The sequence below is a fragment of the Mus musculus genome, chromosome 7 (assembly GCF_000001635.26).
Source record: "Mus musculus strain C57BL/6J chromosome 7, GRCm38.p6 C57BL/6J".
NCBI classification, from domain to species: Eukaryota; Metazoa; Chordata; class Mammalia; order Rodentia; family Muridae; genus Mus; species Mus musculus.
Genome location: NC_000073.6, coordinates 140,105,710 through 140,128,768, shown reverse-complemented (window position 1 = coordinate 140,128,768; position 23,059 = coordinate 140,105,710). Strand labels below are relative to the sequence as shown.

Below are 23,059 nucleotides of genomic sequence, written 5' to 3'. Positions count from 1 at the left end.
ACAGGAATCTGTCCTGATTGTCTAGAGAAAAGTGCTTCTAAACATCCCGTACATTCATTCGGGTACCTGGAGACAAATTCCAAAGGCTGGACCTGCCAATCAGAACTCAAGGTTGACTGCTACCATATTGGAGGGAAACTACAGACTCCCTGGTCACAGAGGGACAGTTAAGTGGGACTCTGAGGAACATCTCACTCCTGACTTTCTATCTCTAACTGCCAGTCACACTACTCAGGGGCAGTCTGTGGTAGCCACCACACAGATTTCACGAGGAAGCTTGTCTTGCTCTTTACTAGAAATTGAACCCAGGGCCTCATCCATGCAAACACTCTGCCACTGAATACACTTAGATAAGTCTAAGTAGGGAAAAAAAAGAAAAAAGAAAAACAACCCACAGTCAGACAAACAACAAAGACAACCCAGAGGAGAGAACATTTGCTTGAAACCAGTACGAAAGCAAGAAGGCCTTGAATCCCAGCACTTAGGAGGCATAAACAGGTAGATCTCTGAGTTTGACACAAGCTTGGTTTACACAGTGAGTTCCAAGCCATTCAGGCCTACATAGTGAGACCCTGTCTCAAAAGACAAATTAAAGTTTAAAAAAGGAAGGAAGAAAATCAGTACAACAGGAAGCCTGCAGGGCCATACCCAGGCACATGACAGAGACAGTTCCCGAATACACAGGTCCTGGGAAGAAAAGTCATTCTATCTAGATCTTCAAGAACAAGCCACATAAGCACTTTGAGATTTTCATGTAACACCATCTGAAACAGGGAAGTAAGAACTACCGAGTTCCCACCAGCATTTATTAATAATGGCTTCTCTATACAAGACAGTATCAGCCAGGGAAGGCAGCACAGTGACTCCAGGTGAGGCAGGACGGCTACAACTGCCAAAAATTATGGTGGAGTACTTTTATTCACCTGGAGATCCTTAGCATGAAAACATGAACTCAGCAGCTCAATAAATATCCAGAGCCAAAGAAGGAGAAGAACCAGAGGCCTGTGATGCCTGGGATAGGGATATAGACAGGCAGCTTAATCAGGATAAGTGATTTCTACCTAATGGCACTGTGACAATGACATGATGTGCAGGCAGGCGGGCACCATCTTCACACTCCACCAATACGGGGAAGGTCTCCCCTGGAAAAGCAGCTTCCTGGAAGGACCCATTCCAGTGAATGGTCTTCACCGGCTTGTCAAAAGCGACCGTATCCTTGGGCAAGGAAGCCAGTATGCGGTCGGTAAGTCCTTGGTAGCCACTAGGAGAGACAGAAGTTGATGTGTCTGTGAAACAGGCCCTGGAAGGGGAACTGGCAGAAATAAGCCACCCAAGATGCCACCAGCATCCAGAGGAGCATCGCTCAGAGCCAGAAAGAGAGGCAACCCCTTAAAACACAGAACCATTAACATCTGCATCCGGACTAATGAGGGTCCCATAAGTCAATGAACACAACACTGACTGGTTCCCATGAGAACCGGAGTTCCCCACCACCACACCAGCCCCAGGTTTGCACACTTCCTACATCACAAATCCTATCTCCTAGACAGAAGCCTTGGGCCTGATGTTAGGGGTGTGGGTGGGAGGTATAGGAGACCAGCCCCGCCCAATCAATGTCTTTGTTCCTAGAAGCAAGCACAAGCCTGCCTGCCATAGGGAAGGAGCCTGCTTGGCTTCTCTGCACTTGAAGGCCCTTGAGTAACACCTGGCACAGGAGCTACCCTAGGATATCAGAAGAAATGAGCATTCAAGATACTTCCTCCTCAATTCCCTAGACGAATCTTTGCTTAAACACAACTAGGAGAAAGAGAAACCAATCCCTCTGAATGGGGAGGGCAGTGCCCTCACCTGCCCGCTCCAAGCCTCCTCCTCTCTCCCCTTCTCCCTCCTTTCTCCAGTCTAGTGCCTCTGCCTGGACAGTAGGGACAGAGCTGGCAGGGCTATGGCCCATACCCAGCCAAGATGCAATCCAGCCCAGGCAGCACTGTATACTCCCCGAACGGTGCAAGAGCCACCAGGTCCATGCTGTGGGTGCCGCTCACACAACACTCTATGTTGAAGAAAGTATTCAGGATAGCCAGCTTGCGCTTTCTGGTGTCCTCATCATCCTCGGTCCAGCTAGCCACCTGCTGACTTATCTCCTTCTTCAGGAACTCTCCAACACTGGCCATTGGGGTTTCAGATTCATTCAGGAATTCTCGGGTCCGCTCTATCAGTCCATAGAACAGACGGGCCATCTCTGTCATCAGCTCCAGGCTCACACTTGTTCCAGAGCTGGACCAGATCATGGAGGGCAGGGCCACGTGCCCTCCTGTATCCACAAGCTGGTTCTCTTCCGATAATTCTTTCTCCCCCAGGAGCCCGAATTCTGCAGCCAGCTGGAAGACAGGATTGTCCTGGGAGGGCCCATGGATCCAGTGTGCACCCAGCTCCACTACACCACCTAGGAGGGCACAGGAAATGCTACCTGGAGGCCCTCTCCCCAGAAAAAGCAGCCCCACCCTTTCGCAAGCATACTCTAGGAACACCTTGAGAGTCACATGGTCCCCTTGTATACCAGGACCAAGGGTCCTGTTCCTCAGGGTAAAGTAGTTCCTAAAGGCATGGCTTGGTCAGACCAGATTTCGGGAACTCCTGGGGAGGGGCGAGACAGCCTGTACAGGCTTCCTTCACTTAAGGAGAAACCCGAGAAACCCCAAAGCTGAGCAAAGCAACTGCGGGACCCTAGGTTGCCTTCCCTAGAGAGTACTCTCCTAACTTTAGGCAGTTGACTTTCCAGGCTCAGTGAACGGAGGGTGTGTTCCTTTACTCCGGGAGCCAAAAAAGGAAGGCTTCCTGGCTCAGTAGGAACCGGATGGGGTCTGGGGTCGACCAAGGAGCGGTTACCGAAGCAGCGTTCCGAGCGGATGCGGCCCCCGGCGCTGGCGGTGGCCTCCAGAACCCGCAGGTGTGGAGCAGCCCGGTGGCTGCAGAGCTTCTGCGCAGCGCCCAGCCCCGCGATGCCGCTGCCCACCACCAGCACCCGCGGGCCAGGGAACGCCATGGCTAGCTCAGGGTCCTCCAGAGACCTGGCCTTAGGCGCCTTAGCAGAGGCGGGCGGGGCGGGGCCAGAGGCGGGGAAGAAGGCGGGGTTGTGTAGAAAGGAGCGAGTGAGTGTGCGTGGGACTGGAGGTGGGACGAGGGGCGGGGCCTATGGGGAGCAGAGGAGGGGCCAAGACGGGAGGAAAGCCTTGGTGAACATTCGGAACTGGACTGAAGGAGAGGAGATGGATGTCCCTTGGCCTTCACTGTGTGGTCCACGTAGGCTTGCGGCTCCCAGAAGCGCTCAAGCTCCAAGTGCTCTGAGCAGCCCTCCTCCTGTTTGGACCCGCCTATAGTCTACTTAAGAAGGGTGTGGCTGTAGCTACTACTAGGCAGTGTGAGCCTAGAACCCCATAGAGATGCATAGTCTTCCAGAAGCATCCTTCCTGGTTCGTATCAGAGCATAGAGTGCGCCATAGCTCTAGTCTCCTTTCCACTGGCCTGTCGGCTCACAGTGAATCAACCCGCTTAGAAGATAAGTTCTGTCCTGTAACCATGCTGACCCAAAGCACAAAGACAGGGATCTTGTAAGCTAAGAACACTGTTTTGGCCAACCACTCAGCAGGCTGAGGGGCAAAAATGTCCTTGACCAACGTACTTGATCCCCTCATTCACTCAGAGCTACTAGCTGTGGTATAGAGAAATAAAACTCACTGGTTGTATGCTATGGGGAGGGGGTGATGGCTCTGACATAGATGGGAACTGGGCATAAATCCGCGTCTGAAGAGGATATATGGTAAGGGCAGGAGGCACATGCCCTCCCCTCAGCTACAAAACATCACTCTTGTTCACTTTCTAAGTTAGAGTGTTTAACTGGATCTTGGGAGTTGGGAGTTGAAGCTGCCCTCCCAAGCAAAGATACCAAAAGCATCCCACCCTACATTGAGGAAACTAACCTGGAGACAAAGAGCTACCTGGTCTGGTTCATTAAAAATGCCAGTCTTTAATACTCACTATTTTCCTCTACACAGTTTTAAAACTTCTAACAAGTTGGTTTCACAAGACATAGAAAATCAAGTTGGAGCAGACATGAAAACTTCCCTCCTGCTTGCTAGTTTGCATAGTGTCAAAAGCTGCTATGCAGGCTGCTGTAGGAAAAAAGTTATCAGCGGCATTGCTCTGTGTCAATTCCCACATGCTACAGGACTGTCAGGGACCTTCTGCTGTTTTGCTAAATGATCCTGTTATCAGACTGCCTTTTAAATGTTGGGTTTTGCCTTTAAAATGTTGGGTTTTCATGCTTCTCTCAACCTTGGCCAGAGGTGCTTCTTCTGCAGTGAGCAGCAACTAGTACAGAGACTCACAACTAGTCCGCGAGCTGAGAATAAGTGACCTATGAGTGTACAACATTAAATGAAGTATCTGTCTCAGCCTCCCCACCCCCACCCTCAACGCTCAGGGAACATCAAGGAGAGGAAAGGGAAAGAGTGTAAGATCCATGGAGTGGAGAGATCCCACGTTGCTCTTCCAGAGGACTGGAGTTCAGTTCCCAGCTGAGCACCCACATCAGGTGGTTCACAAGCCCTGTCACTCTGGCTCCAGGAATCCCCCTTCCAGCCTCTATGGGCAACCATGCATGCATGATGTACACACATAAACTAAAAGCTAATAAATATTTTTAAAGTTTTTCTTAAAAATGTAACAACCAGAAGATCAAGACGAATGTTATGAGATGCTGACTTCTGGCCATGAGGTGGCCATGAACATTCTGTAGCAATGATGACCTACACAGTATCAAGCCAAGATCTATCAACATCCTAACAAGCAGCACTAATTAGATTCAGTGAATTACAAAAAGGAGGAGGAGCCACGAAGAGGGAGAGGATATGTTGAAGATGCTTGGGGGAGTGGGAAAGAGAGTTAAAAATAAATATCATCAAGAGATCTCATTTATATGTATGAAAATGTTACAAGGTAAATAAAAGATCCTTTAAAATTCTGTTAATAGAGAACAGCCTGGGACCCAAGTACCCTTCCCCTACAGACTGGATAAGTTAATGTGTATATTTCCTAGCTTCTCTTTAATCTTTTCTACATAATTGGTTTTATGTTTGGGAGGGATCACAATCATGAAAAATGGAGATCTCAGTTAGCCCAGGCTGGCCTGAAACTTGCTATGCATTTTCTGCACTGCCCTCATGGGGTTGCCATGCACCCACCATGCCTGGCCTTTCCTGTACCATTGTGACCCTGCTAGAGGAAAGGCGGAGTCTGCGGTCAAACTGTGAGTAGACAGTTCATTTACTAATTCCTATTTTAATTTCTGTGGGATACAGGAAAGTCGAAGTTGAAACTTTTAACAAAGTGGCTGGTAGTAACACGCTGGGCCTCTAGCGGTACAGGGCAGGGACAGTTTAAACAGCCACATCCCCTGGAAATAGCAAAAGTCATAAAGCTAGCAAGCTGCTTGACACAGTTCCAGCCAAGCTGAGTGGAATGCTGAGCTTGCTGTCGTTCTGTCTGTCTCTCAGTTTTAGGTTTTGGTTTCTGTGTGTTGTGTTCTTGGAGACTTTCTGCATTGTGACTCGTTTTATGTCTTTTCCTGGTTTTATGGAACTAGCTTTAGCCACTATTTGGAAGTCTTCCTTGTGCCTTGAAGATTCTGATAAGCTCAGTGTACTGGCTGGGTTTGTGAGTCAACTCGACACAGCTGGAGTTATCACAGAGAAAAGAATCTCCCTTGAGGAAACGCCTCCATGGGATCCAGCTGTAAGACTTTTTCTCAATCAGAGATCAAGGGTGGAGAGCCCAGCCCATTATGGGTGGTGCCGTCCCTGGGCTGGTAGTCCTGGGTTCTATAAGGAAGCAAGCTGAACAAGCCAAGAGAAGCAAGCCAGTAAGCAGCACCCTCCATGATTTCTGCTTGCACTCCTGCCTCCAAGCTCCCACCCTGTGTGAGTTCCAGTCCTGACTTCCTTTGGTGATGAACAGCACTGTGGAAGTGTAAGCTGAATAAACCCTTTCCTCCCCAACTTGCTTCTTGGTCACAATGTTTTGTGCAGGAATAGAAACCCTGACTAAGACACTCAGATAAGCAAAAGCTAGGCATTTATAATGAGGCCATGATTCCAGGAATCTTCTTGGGGTATCCGCAGCTAAGCAAATTCAAACAGTATGATTGGCACAGGGGTAAACAGAGATAGCTGACAATTCTGACCAAGAGAATTAGTAACAGATCCTTGCTTCTTTTTATGATATGCTTAGAGCTCTCTGAAAATGTAGTTTAAAGAAAGGGGGCTGTACAGAGCATACCCAGGAGGAATAGACGTCAATAAATAAGATAGATTGACTAAAATAACCTTTTCCTACTTTCAAGTGAGATGGTGAAATGGTTCACAATAGGAGTTAGCTGTTTGTATTTGCTGTTCATAAAAAGACTGGCTCAGATGTTTTCTGTGTGTCTGAGATGCTTTTAAAACTGCAGATATTAGGCTAGAGAGATAGTGCAGAGGTTAGGAGCACTGGCTGCTCTTTCAGAGGTCCTGAGTTCTATTCCCAGCAACCATATGGTGGCTCACAACCATCTGTAATGAGAGATCTGGTGCCCTTCCGGCCTGCAGGCATACATGCAAGCAGAACACAGTATACATGATAAATAAATAAATCTAAAAAAAAAAAATACAACCAAGCAAACAAACAAACCTGCAAGTGCTGCCATCCTAAAAGCAGGCTGCAAATAATAAATGTGCTTGCTTTAGTGGAGACATTCCGTAGATTATTTGAACTGAAGTTTAGGGCTAATAATAAAAATAAAATCAGTTCTATGAGTACTTTCTAATTGTGACTGAACTTGTAACCCTGAACGTGTAATGAAAAAAAAAAAAAAATCAGAGAAAACTAATCTAATCTGTGCTCCTGGATGATCATTAGTCTGTCTTTGTTCTGTGAGACGTGTATAAATAAAGCAGCAATCGGATTCCTAGTGAGTCAGAGCTGCAAGGTTCCCCTGACCACTACACCTGACTCACTTCCCTCACCGGCCCCTTATCTCCTCTTGGCCACCCTGTCAATGGGCCAGGGCTGGCCCCAAGCAGACAATAGTGCTTCTTGTCCCCTACACATAGTGCACCGGTCTGAAGCAAAGGCTGCCCTGCAGCTGGGGTCATCATATGCTCATTAAACAGACCACTGGAGAGTATGCAAATACCATGGCATGCTTGTCCAAAGGCAGGAGGGCTGTCCGACACCACAGAAAATATCTTCCAGGTGACTAAACCAAACTGGGATTGTTCGTTTAAAAAAAAAAATAGCCAGCTGGGCGTGGTGGCGCACGCCTTTAATCCCAGCACTCGGGAGACAGAGGCAGGCGGATTTCTGAGTTCGAGGCCAGCCTGGTCTACAAAGTGAGTTCCAGGACAGCCAGGGCTATACAGAGAAACCCTGTCTTGAAAAACCAAAAAAAATAAATAAATAAAAATAGCCATATCAATATGGAATTTTCATGCACTTCACCCACATAACGAGAGCAAGCCAGCGGCTTTCAGCATATTGGCAGAGTTGTACAGCCATCATCACAACTGAGTCCAAAACCCTCTCATCACCCTATTCTGGCTGGTTCATATAAAGAGTTAGAGAGGGGGGCTGGAAGGTCGGAAGTTCAAATCCCAGCAATCACATGGTGGCTCACAACCACCCGTAATGAGATCCGATGCCCTCTTCTGGTGCGTCTGAAGACAGCTACAGTGTACTTTACATATAATAAATAAATAAATAAATCTTTAAAAAAAAAAAAAGTTAGAGAGGATGAGGCACACTCTCAAGGTTTTCCACATACAGTGTGTGTTAGTACTTCGCCTTTTCATCATGTATATGCCGTATTTACTGTGGACTTCAAGGCTTTCTGCATGCTAGGCAAGAATGTTACCACTGAGCTACACCTTCAGTCTCCACCGCACATTCTAGTCAGTGGTATCTATTTGAATATGTTAATACCTAAGTAGCCAGGTGTGGTTCTGCTTGCCTTTAATAACAGCATTTGTGAGGCAAAGCTTGGGCAGATTCTAGGCCAGCATGAGTTATATGGAAAACCCCATCTTAAAAAAAAAAAAAAATCTAAGGCAGAGGACTGGAGAGATGGCTCAGCAGTTAAAATCACTAACTGCTCTTCCAGAGGTCCTGAGTTCAATTCCCAACACCTACATGGTGGCTCACAACCATCTGTAAAGGGATTTGATGCCCTCTTCTGGTGTGTCTGAAGAGAGCAACAGTATACTCACATAAAATAAATAAATCTTTAAAAAACAAAAACAAAACTTAGGCATCTGCAATGGTTTTTATATGCTTGGCCCAGAGAGTGGCACTATTAGGAGGTGTGACCTTGTTGGAGTAGGTGTGTCACTGTGGGCATGGGCAACCCTCACCCTAGCAGCCTGGAAGTCAGTATTTTGCTAACAGCCTTCAGGTGGAGATGTAGAACTCTCAGCTCCTCCTGCACCATGCCTGCCTGGACACTACCATGCTCCCACTTTGATGATGATGGACTGAACCTCTGAACCTGTAAGCCAGCTCCAATTAAATGTTGTCCTTATAAGAGTTGCCTTGGTCATGGTGTCTGTTCACAGCAGTAAAACCCTAACTAAGCCAGTGTCTGTTATACAAGTATAGAATGTTTGATGGACATTTAGGCTATTTCTATTTTTTTTTTTTTAGTCCTGTGATTATTGCTGCTGTGTACCTAGGAGCTTCTGTGGAGCCATGTTTTCATTTCTCTTGAGTATGCACCTGGGCGTTGGTTTGCTGTTTTAACTTTCGCCACAAGGGCAGGCCATGACAAGGTAGTGTAAGGCCAGAGTTCAGTCTCCAGGAACATCTACATGCACCTCACAAAGGCCAAGTGGCCACGCCAATTTGTACTCCCATCACTGAGTAAGGCAGGAAAGAGCAATTGTTAGGTACGGACTTATTGACTTATTTAGTGACTTAAAGCACTGCTTGTTCTGCATATTTGGCAAGCATGACTTCAATTGCTATCTGAAACAATGAGTCATTGATTGCCCTTAACAACTTGCTGATGGCCACACAGGCTTCTGTGTAAAATCTTGCTGGCTCACCCCACCTTGGGGCTTTGGAATATATAATTAAAATACAAACAAGACTCAGCATCAAAGCCTTTCAGGAGCTGTCCTGACTCCAGCTCTCTGGAGGTGACATCCCTCTCTTCTACTCTCACTGATGTCTAAAAATATTCCCCAAACAACTTTTCTTTTCTTTTCTTTTCTTTTCTTTTTTGTTTTGTTTTGTTTTTTCGAGACAGGGTTTCTCTGTATAGCCCTGGCTGTCCTGGAACTCACTTTGTAGACCAGGTTGGCCTCAAACTCAGAAATCTGCCTGCCTCTCCAACTTTTCTTTAAAAAAAAAAAATTTACTTATTTTTAATTTTATGTACACTGTAGCTGTACAGATGGTTGTGATCCTTCGTGTGATTGTTGGGAATTGAATTTTTAGGACCTCTGCTCGTTGCAGTCAACCCCGCTCACTCCCATCAACTCTGCTTGCTCAGTCCCTGCTTGCTCTAGCCCAAGGATTTATTTATTATTATAAGTAAGTACACTGTAGTTGACTTCAGACACACCAGAAGAGGGTGTCAGATCTCATTACCGGTAGTTGTGAGCCACCATGTGGTTGCTGGGATTTGAACTCAGGACCTTCTGAAGAGCAGTCAGTGCTCTTACCTGCTGAGCCATCTTGCCAGCCAGGCTCCAACTTCTCTACATGCTTTCCCACACTCACTGTTGACTTAAAAAATTTTTTTATTGTAGTCAACCTAATAGGTTTGAAGTAGATTTGATGTGTATTTCCCTAAAGGCTAATGATGTTGGGCATCTTCTAACATCCCTCAAACAATTACTTCGTTATTGAAGACATGTATGCTCATCCTTTGCTCTTTGTGGTTCCGATATCTTTTCCTATTCCATTGTAAGAGTGTTGTGTTATGTGTTCTTGACACAAGACCTTTACCAGATGTAAGACTTGTAGAAAAGTTTCTCTCATCTTGCTTGTGTCTTGTGTCTCGACCTTGATGGTCTCCTCTGAAACAGAAGTTTTTTAATTTTGCCAAAGTCCTTGATAGTTGTGGTGGCTGTTCTTAATTGCCAATGTGACTACATCACAGGGAACATCTGTGAGGGATTTTTCTTGGATCATTTGAGGTAGGAAGGTAAGCCTATATCTGGTCTTCTTACCTCGAATGATCCAACCAAGAAAAATCTCTCATGCACCCTATATAAAGAGCACAGAAGAAAGAAGTCTTTGCTTTCTGCCTGCTCACCCTCGTTCTCACTGGCCAGTTTTTACAGCCTGATCCTGAGGATTTCCTCATCAATATTAGAGCTACATCTTCTGGATTCCAACTACGCTGAAGACCAGCTGAGCCCTCCAGCCTTGTGGACTGAACTATTGGATTCTTGAACTTGCTATCAGGAGACAGACACTATTGGGTTAACTGGGCCAAAGCCTGTAAGCCATTCTAATCATAAGTACACACACACACACACACACACACACACACACACACACACACACAAAAGAGTCCCAGATCTCATTACAGATGGCTGCAAGCCATGTGGTTGTTGGGGATTGAACTCAGGATCTCTGGAACAGCAGCCAGTGCTCCGAATCTCTGAGCCATCTTTCCAGCCCAGTATTTGCAGTTTTTAAAGCATCCCAGAAAACGTGTGTGTGTGTGTGTGTGTGTGTGTGTGTGTGTGAGAGAGAGAGAGAGAGAGAGAGAATTATATCAGTTCTATTCCTTTAGAGAACCCTGACAAATACAATATTCTCACTCTTTAGGTGTTTATTCCTTTGTCCCTAAACTCAAGAGAATATTAGGCACCTAACCTCAACACCAGTCCTGGGTTGTTAAATAAATTGTGTTTGAGACATTTCATTTTGGAACTACTGTCATGGTTGCTTAGCCTATGCTAACACAGAGACCTGGAGCAAAGGTTTGGTGGTGGTCTGTTTCTGTTTATATTCTATCTTAGTCTTGAAATAAAGTTTGCTGACTGTTCTATTCTGGTTTGGATTGTTTTCTTTAAAGTATTGAGAATCCAAACCTACTCCATCTTGGGACCAGCCTCTATCTAAAAGAAAAAAAAAAAAAAAGCCTGAGAACTTGACCTACAGAAGAACCCAGGTTGTACCCACGTACCAGGAAAGACCCCATGGCTTGTCCTTGGCCAGCGTTACTCTGTAGCTACTTCCTAACAACAGTAAAACAAAGACTAGCCTGATTGTTTCAGATGCACTTTCAGACCCTTTGTGACTGAATACAGTCGGCTTACAATAGACCTTCAGTTAGATACTTTCCAAGATGGACACCCCCTCTCTTACCTTCCATTTCTTGTAAAGCCCTGTCCAGATGAGAGTTCAAGGCTTCTCTGCCTTCCCTTCCTGTCCTGCTGTGTCAGGGTTGAGTTGGAGGAGAGGGCCCAAGCCTGAGCCTGTAATAGAGACCCTAATACTATTACATCGAAAAGGCTCCTTGGTGGACTTTTGGGGTTCACAAACTTCCCGGCATAACAGTATCAAGCTTGCTTTTGTCTGGAGATTCTGTCCTTTATCTCTATCCTAGGGTTTGCAGGACCAGGGCAAGAATACAAATGAAGGCCTGATAATACTTGCTAAATATTTTTAAGTTATAATTCAAGATAATTTACGTGAACAAAACATTGGCTTTCTTTTAAATTTATGTGAAATCTTCTCATCTTGTAAAATCACAGCTATTTCTAACCTGGTGTTATGAAGCTAGTCAGTTGTCATGTAAAGAATACCTCTGGAGCAGGGTATAATGGCTCATGCCTTTAATCCAAGCATTTGGAAGGCAGAGGCAAATGGATCTCTGTGAGATTGAGAAACAGCCTGGCCCATAAGGAGGGTTCCAGCCAACCAGGGCTATGAAGTAAGACCCTCACACAAAGCTAAACAAAACCGTCTTGCACTTTACCGCTTTATGCTTTATTACTGTATCTGTGATCGCGTCTTCCCGTAGTTTTTCCCCTGGTCAAGAACGAAAGCATACGGCCATCACAGGGGAAAGGGCACAGCCATGTCTCCCAGTCTGGCTTCGTAAACCGGGCACCCGCCAAGGGCACACCACCAAAGTGATGCAATTAACAGACTACTCCAAGAACCGCAGCCCAGCACCCCACGCTGCCCCACCCCGCCCTCTGTACCAGCCCGCTCAGGTCACGGGTCCACCCCTTAAGCTTCCGTCTTCATCCCGCCTGGGATCTGGGGCGGAGCGATTCTGCAGGCGGGGCGATTCTGTGGGCGGAACACATCGTCTCTCCGCCATGGCGGCCCTGCGTGCTCTGCTGCCCAGAGCCTGTAGCTCACTGTTGTCCTCAGTCCGCTGCCCAGAACTACGGCGCTTCGCCTCGGGTGAGTGCGGACACCGGCGGGGTGCGTCACCCCACCCACGTTGGGTGGTTTCTCCACCCATAACCTCTGGGTGGTCCCTAAACCCCGGCCTGCACGCATCCTCACTTGATCCTGGCCCTTCTCTCCTAACTCTAGATCTTTTGTCTGACCCCCTACTTCCACAAGCATGCACTCCCAACACTTGACTCTGAAGTACCTGGACCCTGGATTCGAGTACGCATCCCCACACTAAACCCAGATTTCCTGCAAGTGACCACTGACTCTAGCTTGGTGATCTTCCTTCTGAGCCTCCAACTCCAGCGCTCGACTGACCCCTTCCCAATTCCTTACCCCGTTCCCCGCTCCTCAGTCTGACCTTAGTCTCACCTTACAAGCCCAGCCAGATCCTAGCACCTCGAAGCCATGTCTAGTGGGAGGGCTCTGGGTGTAATAGCTTCTCAACGCTCGAACTTTTATGAGTGTCAGCTGGGAACATGCATGTTGGTTGTGAAATCCCATGTGTTTAGGTAGCTTTAAGAGAATGTGAAAGTAGGTTAAGTAAGACAGCCTGGGTATTGGGAAAGGTTTGTCCATAGTGCCTCCTGTCTAGTCTCTGCTGTTTCCACAGTCTCTCCTGATCGTGTCCTTCAAGCCACCCAATCAGCGTAGCCCATACCGACACACCCACTTTCCTTCCTAGCCAGCTGAATAGTTCCTCCCTTCCCACTCCTTGGCTCAACTCCTCTACAGACTTCTAGTACTCCACTGTGAATTTTTTTTTAATATTTTTTATTTAGTATTTTCCTCATTTACATTTCCAATGCTATCCCAAAAGTTCCCCATACCCTCCCCACCACTCCCCTACCCACCCACTCCCACTTTTTGGCCCTGGCGTTCCCCTGTACTGGGGCATATAAAGTTTGCAAGTCCAATGGGCCTCTTTCTGTTGATGGCCGACTAGGCCATCTTTTGATACATATGCGGCTAGAGTCAAGAGCTCCGGGGTACTGGTTAGCTCATAATGTTGTTCTACCTATAGGGTTGCACCTTTAGCTCCTTGGGTATTTTCTCTAGCTCCTCCATTGGGGGCCCTGTGATCCATCCAATAGCTGACTGTGAGCATCCACTTCTGTGTTCGCTAGGCCCCGGCATAGTCTCACAAGAGACAGCCATATCTGGGTCCTTTCAGCAAAATCATGCTAGTGTATGCAATGGGGTCAGCGTTTGGAAGCTGATTATGGGATGGATCCCCGGATATAGCAGTCTCTAGATGGTCCATCCTTTTGTCTCAGCTCCAAACTTTGTCTCTGTAACTCCTTCCATGGGTGTTTTGTTCCCAATTCTAAGAAGGGGCAAAGTGTCCACACTTTGGTCTTCGTTCTTCTTGAGTTTCATGCGTTTAGCAAATTGTATCTTATATCTTGGGTATCCTAAGTTTCTGGGTCCACTGTGAATTCTTAACCACGTTCTGGGGCAAGGGTTCCTCCTGAATCCCAACCTGGATTGGCTGTCATGTCCTGCTTCCCGGAATGGTAGACAGCCTACTGTTCAGTAACGTACCTCACACTTAAGTTACAACGGAACAAATCACCCAGAACACAGACCTTCACTCTCAGGTTTACCTCCCTCACCTTAAGTCTGTGGGCTGCACTCCCCAAGTCTGAGCTGGTTGGCCCTCCAGATCTCCTAGAACAAATGGTGCATTGGATCAGTCTCTGTCCCACCAGGCATACTGCTCCAGCAGGCCCGGGCTCTGGCTGGCTCCCGCCTGCTGTCTGCTCTGGAAAGTGCAGGCATATGGGGAGAGGGTGAATGTTCTGTGCTAGAGTTTTCCTTTTCGTTCCTTTGATCGTTTGTTGAGACACTATCTCACTATGTAGCTCTGGCTGGCCTGGAACTAGACCAGGTTAACCTGGAACTCAGGAAGATGCACCTGCATCTGTTTCCTGCGTGCTAGGGTTAAAGGTCTGTGCCGCCGCCACCATGTCTGGATAGATCATATCCAGAGCTACAGGCTGGAGCAGTAAGCATAGTACACAATTCCCTGTCAATACCTGTTTCAGTACAGAACTGATAGAATGAATATATATATATATATATATTATCTATTCGTTGGGAGGGGGGGTATTAGAGTGGCTTACAGGTTGTGGTCTGAGTAGTCCAACAATGGATGTTTCCTGAAAGAAAGGCCAAGGATTCAGTAGTTATTCAGTCCAAGAGACTAAATATCTCAGCAGGCCCAATCTGATTTTGGAGTCCAGAAAACTGCTAGAGAGCTGAGGGTCTTAAGTGTATATTGGAATCTTGAAGAACTAGGTTCAAACACCAGAGAAGGAGTGCCTTAAGAGTAGATTAGTTACCTGGTGGTGGCACACACTTTTAATCTCAGCACTTGGGAGGCAGAGGCAGGCAGATCTCTGAGTCCAGGCCAGACTGGTCTACATAGTGAAATCCAAGACAGCCAGAGAAACCTTGTCTCAAAACAACCAAAACAAACAAACAAAAAATTAGGTGAACTTGCCATCAAGAGTGAGAGCAAGCAGGCAAAGATCAAAAGTTTCTTTCTTCCATGTTGTTGTTGTTCTTCTTCTTCTTCTTCTTTTAGATTTATTTATTTATTTATTTATTTATTATATGTAAGTACACTGTAGCTGTCTTCTGACACACCAGAAGAGGGCATCAGATCTCATTATAGATGGTTGTGAGCCACCATGTGGTTGCTGGGATTTGAACTCAGGACCTCTGGAAGAGCAGTCAGTGCTCTTAACCGCTGAGCCATCTCTCCAGCCCCCTTTCATGTTCTTTTATGTGGGCTACCAACAAGTATGACCCAGACTTAGGGTTGGGTCGTTTCACCTCAAAAGAGCCATTTAAGAAAATCTTCCGCTGGGTGTGGTGGCACACTCCTTTAATCCCAGCACTCAGGAGGCAGAGGCAGGCGGATTTCTGAGTTTGAGGCCAGCCTGGTCTACAAAGTGAGTTCCATGACAACCAGGGCTATACAGAGAAACCCTGTCTCGAAAACCCCCCCCCAAAAAAAAAAAAAAAGAAAGAAAGAAAGAAAGAAAGTCTTCCACAGGTAAGGCTTGGGTGTTAGTTGATTGGCGATGTGGTCAGGTTGATGACCAAGATTAACCAACCACGGTGACTTTAATATCTTTATGATGACACTTCCCTTTGTCCTCTTGACCTAGGTGCTAACTTTCAGTACATCATCACAGAAAAGAAAGGAAAGAATAGCAGCGTGGGGCTGATCCAGTTGAACCGCCCCAAAGCACTCAATGCACTTTGCAATGGCCTGATTGAGGAGCTCAACCAAGCACTGGAGACCTTTGAGCAAGATCCTGCTGTGGGTGCCATTGTGCTCACTGGTGGGGATAAGGCCTTTGCAGGTGTGCAGCCATGGTTGTGGATGGGAGGGGAATGCTAGGGCCTGTGGGAAGCAGCAAAATGGACCAGTTTCTCTGTGATGAGAGGGGTGCCTTAAGATATACTAACCTGTAAAGTAAGCTGTGTGGAAGAGCAGGGCATGTGTTGAACATTCAGGTATGCTCAGTTCCTTACTAGTCAGGTAAACACTGGTCTAAGCCGGTCCTCCTCTAAGTGTACCTGCCACCCACTGCCTGACACAGTCCTCAACATTACCTTCTTAAAACAGATGGCTTGGTGAGTTGTTGGTCCATGTCTCAGCTGTCCCCACTGTGGAGGGAAGTGCCCCCAAGCCTTGAGGACTGAGAAGTTCTTTAATGTCTGGTCATTGAACCCGCACTTCTACCCGTAGCTGGAGCTGACATCAAGGAAATGCAGAACCGAACATTTCAGGACTGTTACTCCAGCAAGTTCCTGAGCCACTGGGACCACATCACCCGGGTCAAGAAACCGGTCATCGCAGCTGTCAATGGTTATGCTGTAAGTGACAGCTCCCCAGGGGCCTCCTGTGCCTTTAAAAGCCAATAGTGTCTTTTGCTATCTGCTTTGTTTGATGGAGGCCCGTTGGCGAGTTCCCAGATGCCTTAGTGAACTTTTCTGTTTCTTTTTAATTGCTGCAGTGGCTAAGCTACTTGTGTGAAGGCTGTGAGTACTCTGTCTGGACGCCCACAAGGGTTCCTGTTTCACTAGGCTATTGAGAAATGCAGCACTAGCTTAGCCCATGGAAAAGCCATGTGATTATTATACATGCTGATTATTGAATAAAAGCCATCCTGGTAGGGTTGGTCAGCCACTCAAATTCATGCTTTTACCCTCTGTGGCTGATTTGGAGCCACTATGCCAGACTGAGTTATTCACCACAAAGCCACAAATATTTACTGCCTGGCCCTTTGCATAAAAGTCTATGCACCCAGCTAAGGGGAGCAACATTACCCTTATGTTTATCCTACCACTTAAATCTAGTTTTGTTCAGCTAAGTTAACATTTGCTCTTATCTGACTCTGTTTCATGGTTCCAGAAAAGTTCTATAAGCAAACAGAGTGGTTTTCTGCCTGGGCTCCTCTGGTCAAATCCAGCTGCTTCTGAACATTCTTATTTTTCAGCTTGGTGGGGGTTGTGAACTTGCCATGATGTGTGATATCATCTATGCTGGCGAGAAAGCCCAGTTCGGACAGCCAGAAATCCTCCTGGGGACCATCCCAGGTAAGAATATGTGAGCTGGGGGCTGGAGAGATGGCTCAGTGGTTAAGAGCACTGACTGCTCTTCTGAAGGTCCTGAGTTCAAATCCGAGCAACCACATGGTGGCTCACAACCATCTGTAATGAGATCTGATGCCCTCTTCTGGGGTGTCTGAAGACAGTGACAGTGTACTTACATATAAATAAATAAATCTTTAAAAAAGAAAGAATAGGTGAGCTGTAGCAGGAGAAGCCTGAGTCTTAGCCTTTCTTGTCCGTTCAGTTTTCTCTCCGCCAACCGGCACCTGAAAGACAGCATATGACACTTAGCGCAGTCTGGAAGCCTCAGGACATGCCCATCTCTCATGAATATACAGATCCTAAATCCAACAGTATCATAAACACAGAGTTTACTGGCTTGAGCCACAATGGTTCTTTCCTGCCCATGATCCACACACCTTTAAGAGCTTTGTATGTCACGAGCTTGGGACAAAGATGAGTAGACTTGGGTTTACACCGAAAACTCTGTCCCATGTGAGTCTGGCTCTGTCCATTCCTATGCCAGTGGCGTAACAGGTCAGGAAGCTTCCCTGAGTTCAGCACAGCGGATTGGGGGATCCTCACTCCCCACTGCCTGGGAAAGCCCTAAGATATGGAGGAAGCAATAGCATTGCCCTCCAGGAGCCACTTAGACCTGGCAGGAGGAGATGAACATTCAGAGAAAGGACTTGAGCCCTCAGAGAAGAGACCACATTCAGAGGAGGTCTCTGCTACTCTCCAGGCTTGACCAGGCTTGACCAGGCTTGTTCTGAGATTCTGAGCAGAGAGAGCAGTGTATTGGTGCAGGCCGACCTGGAGAAGGCAAGGCCGACCTGGAGAAGGTAGACCTGGAACCTTCTTCCATCATGGTGGGAAAGGAGCCAATTTGATTTTTCTTTCTTCCTTTTTAATGCCGAGAAGGATCCCTTGGCCTCGCGCTAAAGCCTCTTCTGTCACTGAGCTACATCCCAGCCCTGGGTTTCTTCTCAGTGTCACCTGACAAAGGGCCAGGTGAGACCTCAGCTCTCTCCCTGTAGGTGCTGGAGGCACTCAGAGACTCACCCGAGCAGTCGGCAAATCGCTAGCAATGGAGATGGTCCTCACTGGTGACCGCATCTCAGCTCAGGATGCAAAGCAGGCAGGTGAGGTATCTGATGCTGGGAGCTGGGGAAGGCATAGGCTGCTTCAGGTGTCCCCGTGGGTAGCTGGTGTTGGAGCCCTAAGGTTCTGTCCTTAGCTTTTATATCTTGAAATACATCATATACCAGAGAGTGGCAACATATGTTCAGGTTAGAAATAATAACAACATCTCTTTCCACTGCCTTTAAAAGCTCTTAAAGGCCAGCCTTTTTTCCTGCCCTTGCCAGTGACCACAGTCCTCAAGTCCTCTGTTCCATTTGATCCTGTAGACAGCATGTGACTGGAGCCCGTCAGTGGAGAGCCCAGAGTCACCCACTGCTGGGGACAGCCATCCCTTGTTAAGGACCCAGGGAACTGGCCTCTCGATGTCACTGGGTTCTAGAGGAAGTGGACAGGGATATTTCTGCATAATACTCAGACTTTTCATGTTTTAGGTCTTGTAAGCAAGATTTTTCCTGTTGAAAAACTGGTTGAAGAAGCCATCCAATGTGCAGAAAAAATTGCCAGCAATTCTAAAATCGTAGTAGCCATGGCGAAAGAATCTGTGAATGCAGGTAGGAGTCTGCGGGGAAGAGGCCACAGGACTGCAGAGGTGAAGTTGTGAGGTTCCAAACTACCCTACCTTGTCCCAGGCAGCAATGGGAAAGTTCTCAGAATTGCGGTTTGCCATAGTGTTCCAGGTTTGGTCACTCAAAGGTCTAATAAGCTATTCTGAGTATCTCTTTATACCAGGACCCAAGGCTGGGCCAGGCTAGGAACATAATGGCAATGCAGTATCAGGCACAGAGGGAAGACTAAGAGTGTAGCCACAGCCCTGAAGTTAGTGGTCTGTGCTTCCTGGGACAGCTGTCTCTGGGGATCTGAATTGAATGGTTCCCTCCTGTGCCCATGTTCTGGTTATGCAAGTGGGCTGTAGCCTGGGGCCTGCAGTAGCATAGTTCAAAAGAAGCATTCCATCAGTTTTCTCACCTCATGACGCTGGTCTCACTTGCTTTCCTCAGAGCTACCTCAACCTTTTCCTTCTTCTTCTCTTTAAATAGACCCGTGTAGTTATATATTTCACATTTTAACTTACTGAGGGGGCATCCTGTGGTGCACATGTGGAGGTCAGAGGATGATCTGAGGAGTCAGTTACCTCCTTCACCATATGGGTTCCAGAGATTGAATTCCAGTTGTCGTTAGGCCAGGCAACTCGGGCTGTTATCCACTGAGCCATCTAACTCATCCTGTTGTTTAGATTTTGAGACAAGGTCTCTCTATATAACTGAAGCTGCCCTCAAACTCTGCATTCACCTGCCTCTGTTGCTAGGATTATAGGCATGTTTCACATGTACCACATCCAGCTTGGAGTCTTTTCTTAGTAGAGTTCTGTTATTTATTAACATGTATGTGAATTTATATGCACGTGTGTGTGTGTATGTGGGTCTGTGTGCCTTTTCATGTGTGGAGGGCAGCAGATCTCTCAGGGCTAGAGGTAGAAGGATTTGTGGAATACCATCTGAGTGGAGTTTTTGTGGTTGTTCTAAATTTTTTATTTTTATGTGTGTTTGGTTGCCTATGTGTATGTACATCACATGTGTACATGGTGCGGTGAAGGACGTTGGACAGTCATGAGCCTCTCTGTGGAGAGAACCCAGGTTCTCTGCAAGAGCTCAAGTGTTCTTAGCCACCGAATCATCTCTCCAGTCCCAGGAATGGAGTCTTAATGTAATAGTTTATCTCAGCATTTGGAATGGCACTGTGTTTCTGCTTACATGTAGAGTCATCTTGGGGGCAAAAAAAAAAAAAAAAAAAAAAAAAAATGTGACTCAGAAAAGTTGTTGCTACCTCCAGAGGGTACACCAGTCTTTCAGGGTTGCTGTTGGCCACAATCAGGGGAGTTGGTGTTTAAAGAGCCAGCTATTTGTGGAGCACACAGGGCACAACTAAGGCTTCTGGTAAGGTCACGGTGGCAGGCATAGTCATAGCTCAGATCCTTCAGAGCACTGCTCTACAGGACAATGTTCTCCATTGGAAGAAGATCCCAGCGGGTGCTGTCCCTGCTGCATAGCCACCCTTCTTCTGCTTCTTATCCTTTTCTGTGTTTCTATGTTCAGTTTTACCAGCCACCTCAGGTCCTCTTAGCTGGCCAGATTCTGCTATTTGTACTTTGTTCAGTTCTGGTGCTTTTCTGAGATCCCTGGACCACTACTAAGGTGTTTGGGTGGCCTAGGAGAGCAGGGTATTCATATGGCTACATCAACACAGGCCATTCACTTGAGAAACGGGGAGAGCTGGGTCAGTGTGGAGTCCATGCCAAGCCTGTAGCCCTTTCTGTAGGTCACAGTCAGCCTGGCATGTACCTACACGTTTGGCACTTCAGTTGGTGACGCCGGGGTTTCCTTTCCAGCCTTTGAGATGACGTTAACAGAAGGAAATAAGCTGGAGAAGAGGCTTTTCTATTCCACCTTTGCCACCGTGAGTAAAACATTTTCTGCTTAGGATTCTAGTCTGTTTCCATTGCAGATGCTGCTGGGGATCTCTCACTGCAGGAAGGCCCCGTGAGTCACACCACTAAGCATCAGCTCCTGCGTTTAAAGTGGATTTGTAGCTGGCCACAGTAGTCCCCGAACTTTGGAGCCTGGGGCCAAGGATAATTGCTTGAGCCCCAGAGTTTGAAGCCAGCCTGTGCAACGCAGAGAAACCATCTCTAAATAGTATCTATCTCATATGTATAAGTGTTTTACCTCTGTGTGCGTAAATACACTGTATGCATGTCTGGTGCCTGCAGAGTCCAGAAAAAGGCCCTGGCTACCTTGGAACTGAAGTTACAGACTGTTGTAGCCACCATTTACGTGTTGGAAACCAAACTCAGATCCCACTCAACAATAGCAAGTGCTTTTAGCTGCTGAGCCATCTCTTTTTTTTTTCTTTTAAGATTTTATTTTATGTATGTGAGTACACTATATCTGCCTTCAGACACACCAGAAGTGGGCATCGGATCCCATTACAGATGGTTGTGAGCCACCATGTGGTTGCTGGGATTTGAACTCAGAACCTCTGGAAGAGCAGTTGATGCTCTTAACTGCTGAGCCATCTCTCCAGCCACTGCTGAATCATCTATAGCCACCACCACCTAATTCTTAAATTTTATTTTATTTGTGTATTGGTTTGAGACAGAGAGTCTCATTATGTAGCCCTGGCTGGTCTGGAACTCACTATGTAGACGAGGCTGGCCTCGAAGTCACAGAGATCTGTCTGCTCCTGGATGCTGAGGTTAAAGGAGTGTGCCGCCTTGCTTGACTACAGTTCACCTCTTATCAGAAGCTCACGTCCAGGTGTTTTAAAGAATCGTCTGATCACCAGATAGATGCATTACCTATTGCACCACTGGCCCAGTGCTCAGTGTTTTATAAAAGAAACATTTAAAGCCGAGTGGCGGTGGCATACGCCTTTAATCCCAGCACCTGGGAGGCAGAGGCAGGTGGATTTCTGAGTTCGAGGCCAGCCTGGTCTACAGAGTGAGTTCCAGGACAGCCAGGGCTACCCAGAGAAACCCTGTCTTGGAAAAAAAAAAAAAAAAAAAAAAAACATTTAAGGAGATAAATGACTTAGCATGTACTACTATTCCAGAGGACCTGAGTTCACTTCCCAGCACCCACACCAGATGGCTTACAATCACCGGCAACTCCAGTTCCTCTGATACCTCACTTCTGATCTCTGTGCTGTGCGCGCGCACACACACACTTAAAAAAAATAATAATAAAAAAAGTTTAAGTGGCTTGGTCCTTTAAGGAAGAAGTGAAGATGTTTGCACATAGCGTGTCCACTGGCTAAGGAAGGGGCGGGTGAAAAGCAGGGTTCTGTTGCTGCCCCACAGCTCTGTGAGAGATTCCCAACTCAGACCCTCCCAGATCCATAAGCATGAGTTTCTGGTACTCTTGTTATCACTCCTGATTGTGTCCTGCATGGTTTACAATCCCCTGTCCCGAGCTTAGCACTGTTTCTGGGGAATCCCATATTTCATGGGCCACAGGTAGGCCTACTGCAGAATCACCGTCTTGTTGATGAGCTCAGAGAACAGGCAAGGAGGGAGACACAAGAGCACCTTGGAGATGCAGGCAGTCAGCTGAGGGCCTCAATGGGAAGATTCAAACTTCATCTCTCTCTTCCTTTCCTGCCAGGATGACCGGAGAGAAGGGATGACTGCATTTGTAGAGAAAAGGAAGGCCAACTTCAAAGACCACTGAGAACTGGCAGCTATACCGTTTGCCACCCTGGAAAGCTCAGCCTGTCCTTTGAGAGGCAAATAAATGATCCAAAAGGGTAGTAGTGTCGGCCACAGTTCCCACCGAAGGCTTCAGGGCTGTGGCCACAGCTTGGGTACTCATGGCGTGGCCTGCAGCCTTCACCAGTTGTTGGAAGTCAGGCTCACCCCGTCTTCTGAATCAGAAACCTGGGAAGCTTTCAAGGTGTCTTGATTTTTTTTTAACTTCACTGTAAGGGCAGGTGCACGCTTGGGCCAGCCACTCCCCTGTGCATTCTCCGCAGCTCATAGCTCAAGATGTGAGCTTCAAGAGGGAAGTGGCCCTCTCTGCTGATTCCCAACTCAAGAATTCAATGAAAGTAACTACTTCACAGTTTAGTTTCGACTCACCTGTAGTTGTCTCTAGAGAGCCAATGTGGTTTTTTAAAATTATTATTGCTATTTTCTTATGGCTAAGGTTTCACTGTGTATCCCTGGCTGCCTGGAAGTTACTATATAGACCAGGTTGACCTTGAACTCACAGAGACCAGCCAGTCTCTGTTTTCCAAGTGTTGGGATTAAAGGTGTATACTAACCATGCCGTAA

General features: G+C 47.0%; 2 protein-coding genes across 12 annotated transcripts in view; one reads left to right on the top strand and one right to left on the bottom strand.

Annotated features, from left to right (window-relative positions):
• Window positions 1–13,034, bottom strand: part of Paox (polyamine oxidase (exo-N4-amino)) — an 18,600-nt gene extending 5,566 nt beyond the window's left edge. For 3 of the 11 annotated variants that reach the window (XR_001785516.2, XM_006536167.4, XM_017322102.2), the window contains exons 1-3: window positions 2,887–3,752; window positions 1,954–2,443; window positions 1,062–1,261 (exon numbers count right to left, since the gene is read on the bottom strand). Coding sequence is in view for 10 of the 11 variants with exons in the window: in XM_006536167.4 (XP_006536230.1) it covers window positions 1,062–1,261; window positions 1,954–2,443; window positions 2,887–3,043 (847 nt within the window). In the remaining variant the exon portion in view is untranslated. Of the gene's footprint in view, window positions 1–1,061; window positions 1,262–1,953; window positions 2,444–2,886; window positions 3,753–11,412; window positions 11,523–12,828 lie in introns of those variants that run through there. The other 8 variants (XM_011249839.3, XM_030242334.1, XM_017322103.2 and 5 more) reach the window with 8 other exon arrangements.
• On the top strand, window positions 12,348–23,059 carry Echs1 (enoyl Coenzyme A hydratase, short chain, 1, mitochondrial). Its single transcript, NM_053119.3, has 8 exons — window positions 12,348–12,462; window positions 15,636–15,833; window positions 16,223–16,350; window positions 16,974–17,073; window positions 18,126–18,230; window positions 18,663–18,782; window positions 20,618–20,685; window positions 22,392–23,059. Exons 1-8 carry the CDS (start codon window positions 12,375–12,377, stop codon window positions 22,455–22,457), a joined length of 873 nt encoding a protein of 290 aa, NP_444349.1. The 5' UTR covers window positions 12,348–12,374; the 3' UTR covers window positions 22,458–23,059.

Coding starts and splice junctions, on each gene's coding strand:
- Echs1 (NM_053119.3), top strand. CDS start 12,375: ATGGCGGCCCTGCGTGCTCTGCTGCCCAGAGCCTGTAGCTCACTGTTG. Junction 18,231..18,662: donor TCAGGATGCAAAGCAGGCAG/GTGAGGTATCTG, acceptor TTCATGTTTTAG/GTCTTGTAAGCAAGATTTTT. Junction 20,686..22,391: donor TCTATTCCACCTTTGCCACC/GTGAGTAAAACA, acceptor CTTTCCTGCCAG/GATGACCGGAGAGAAGGGAT.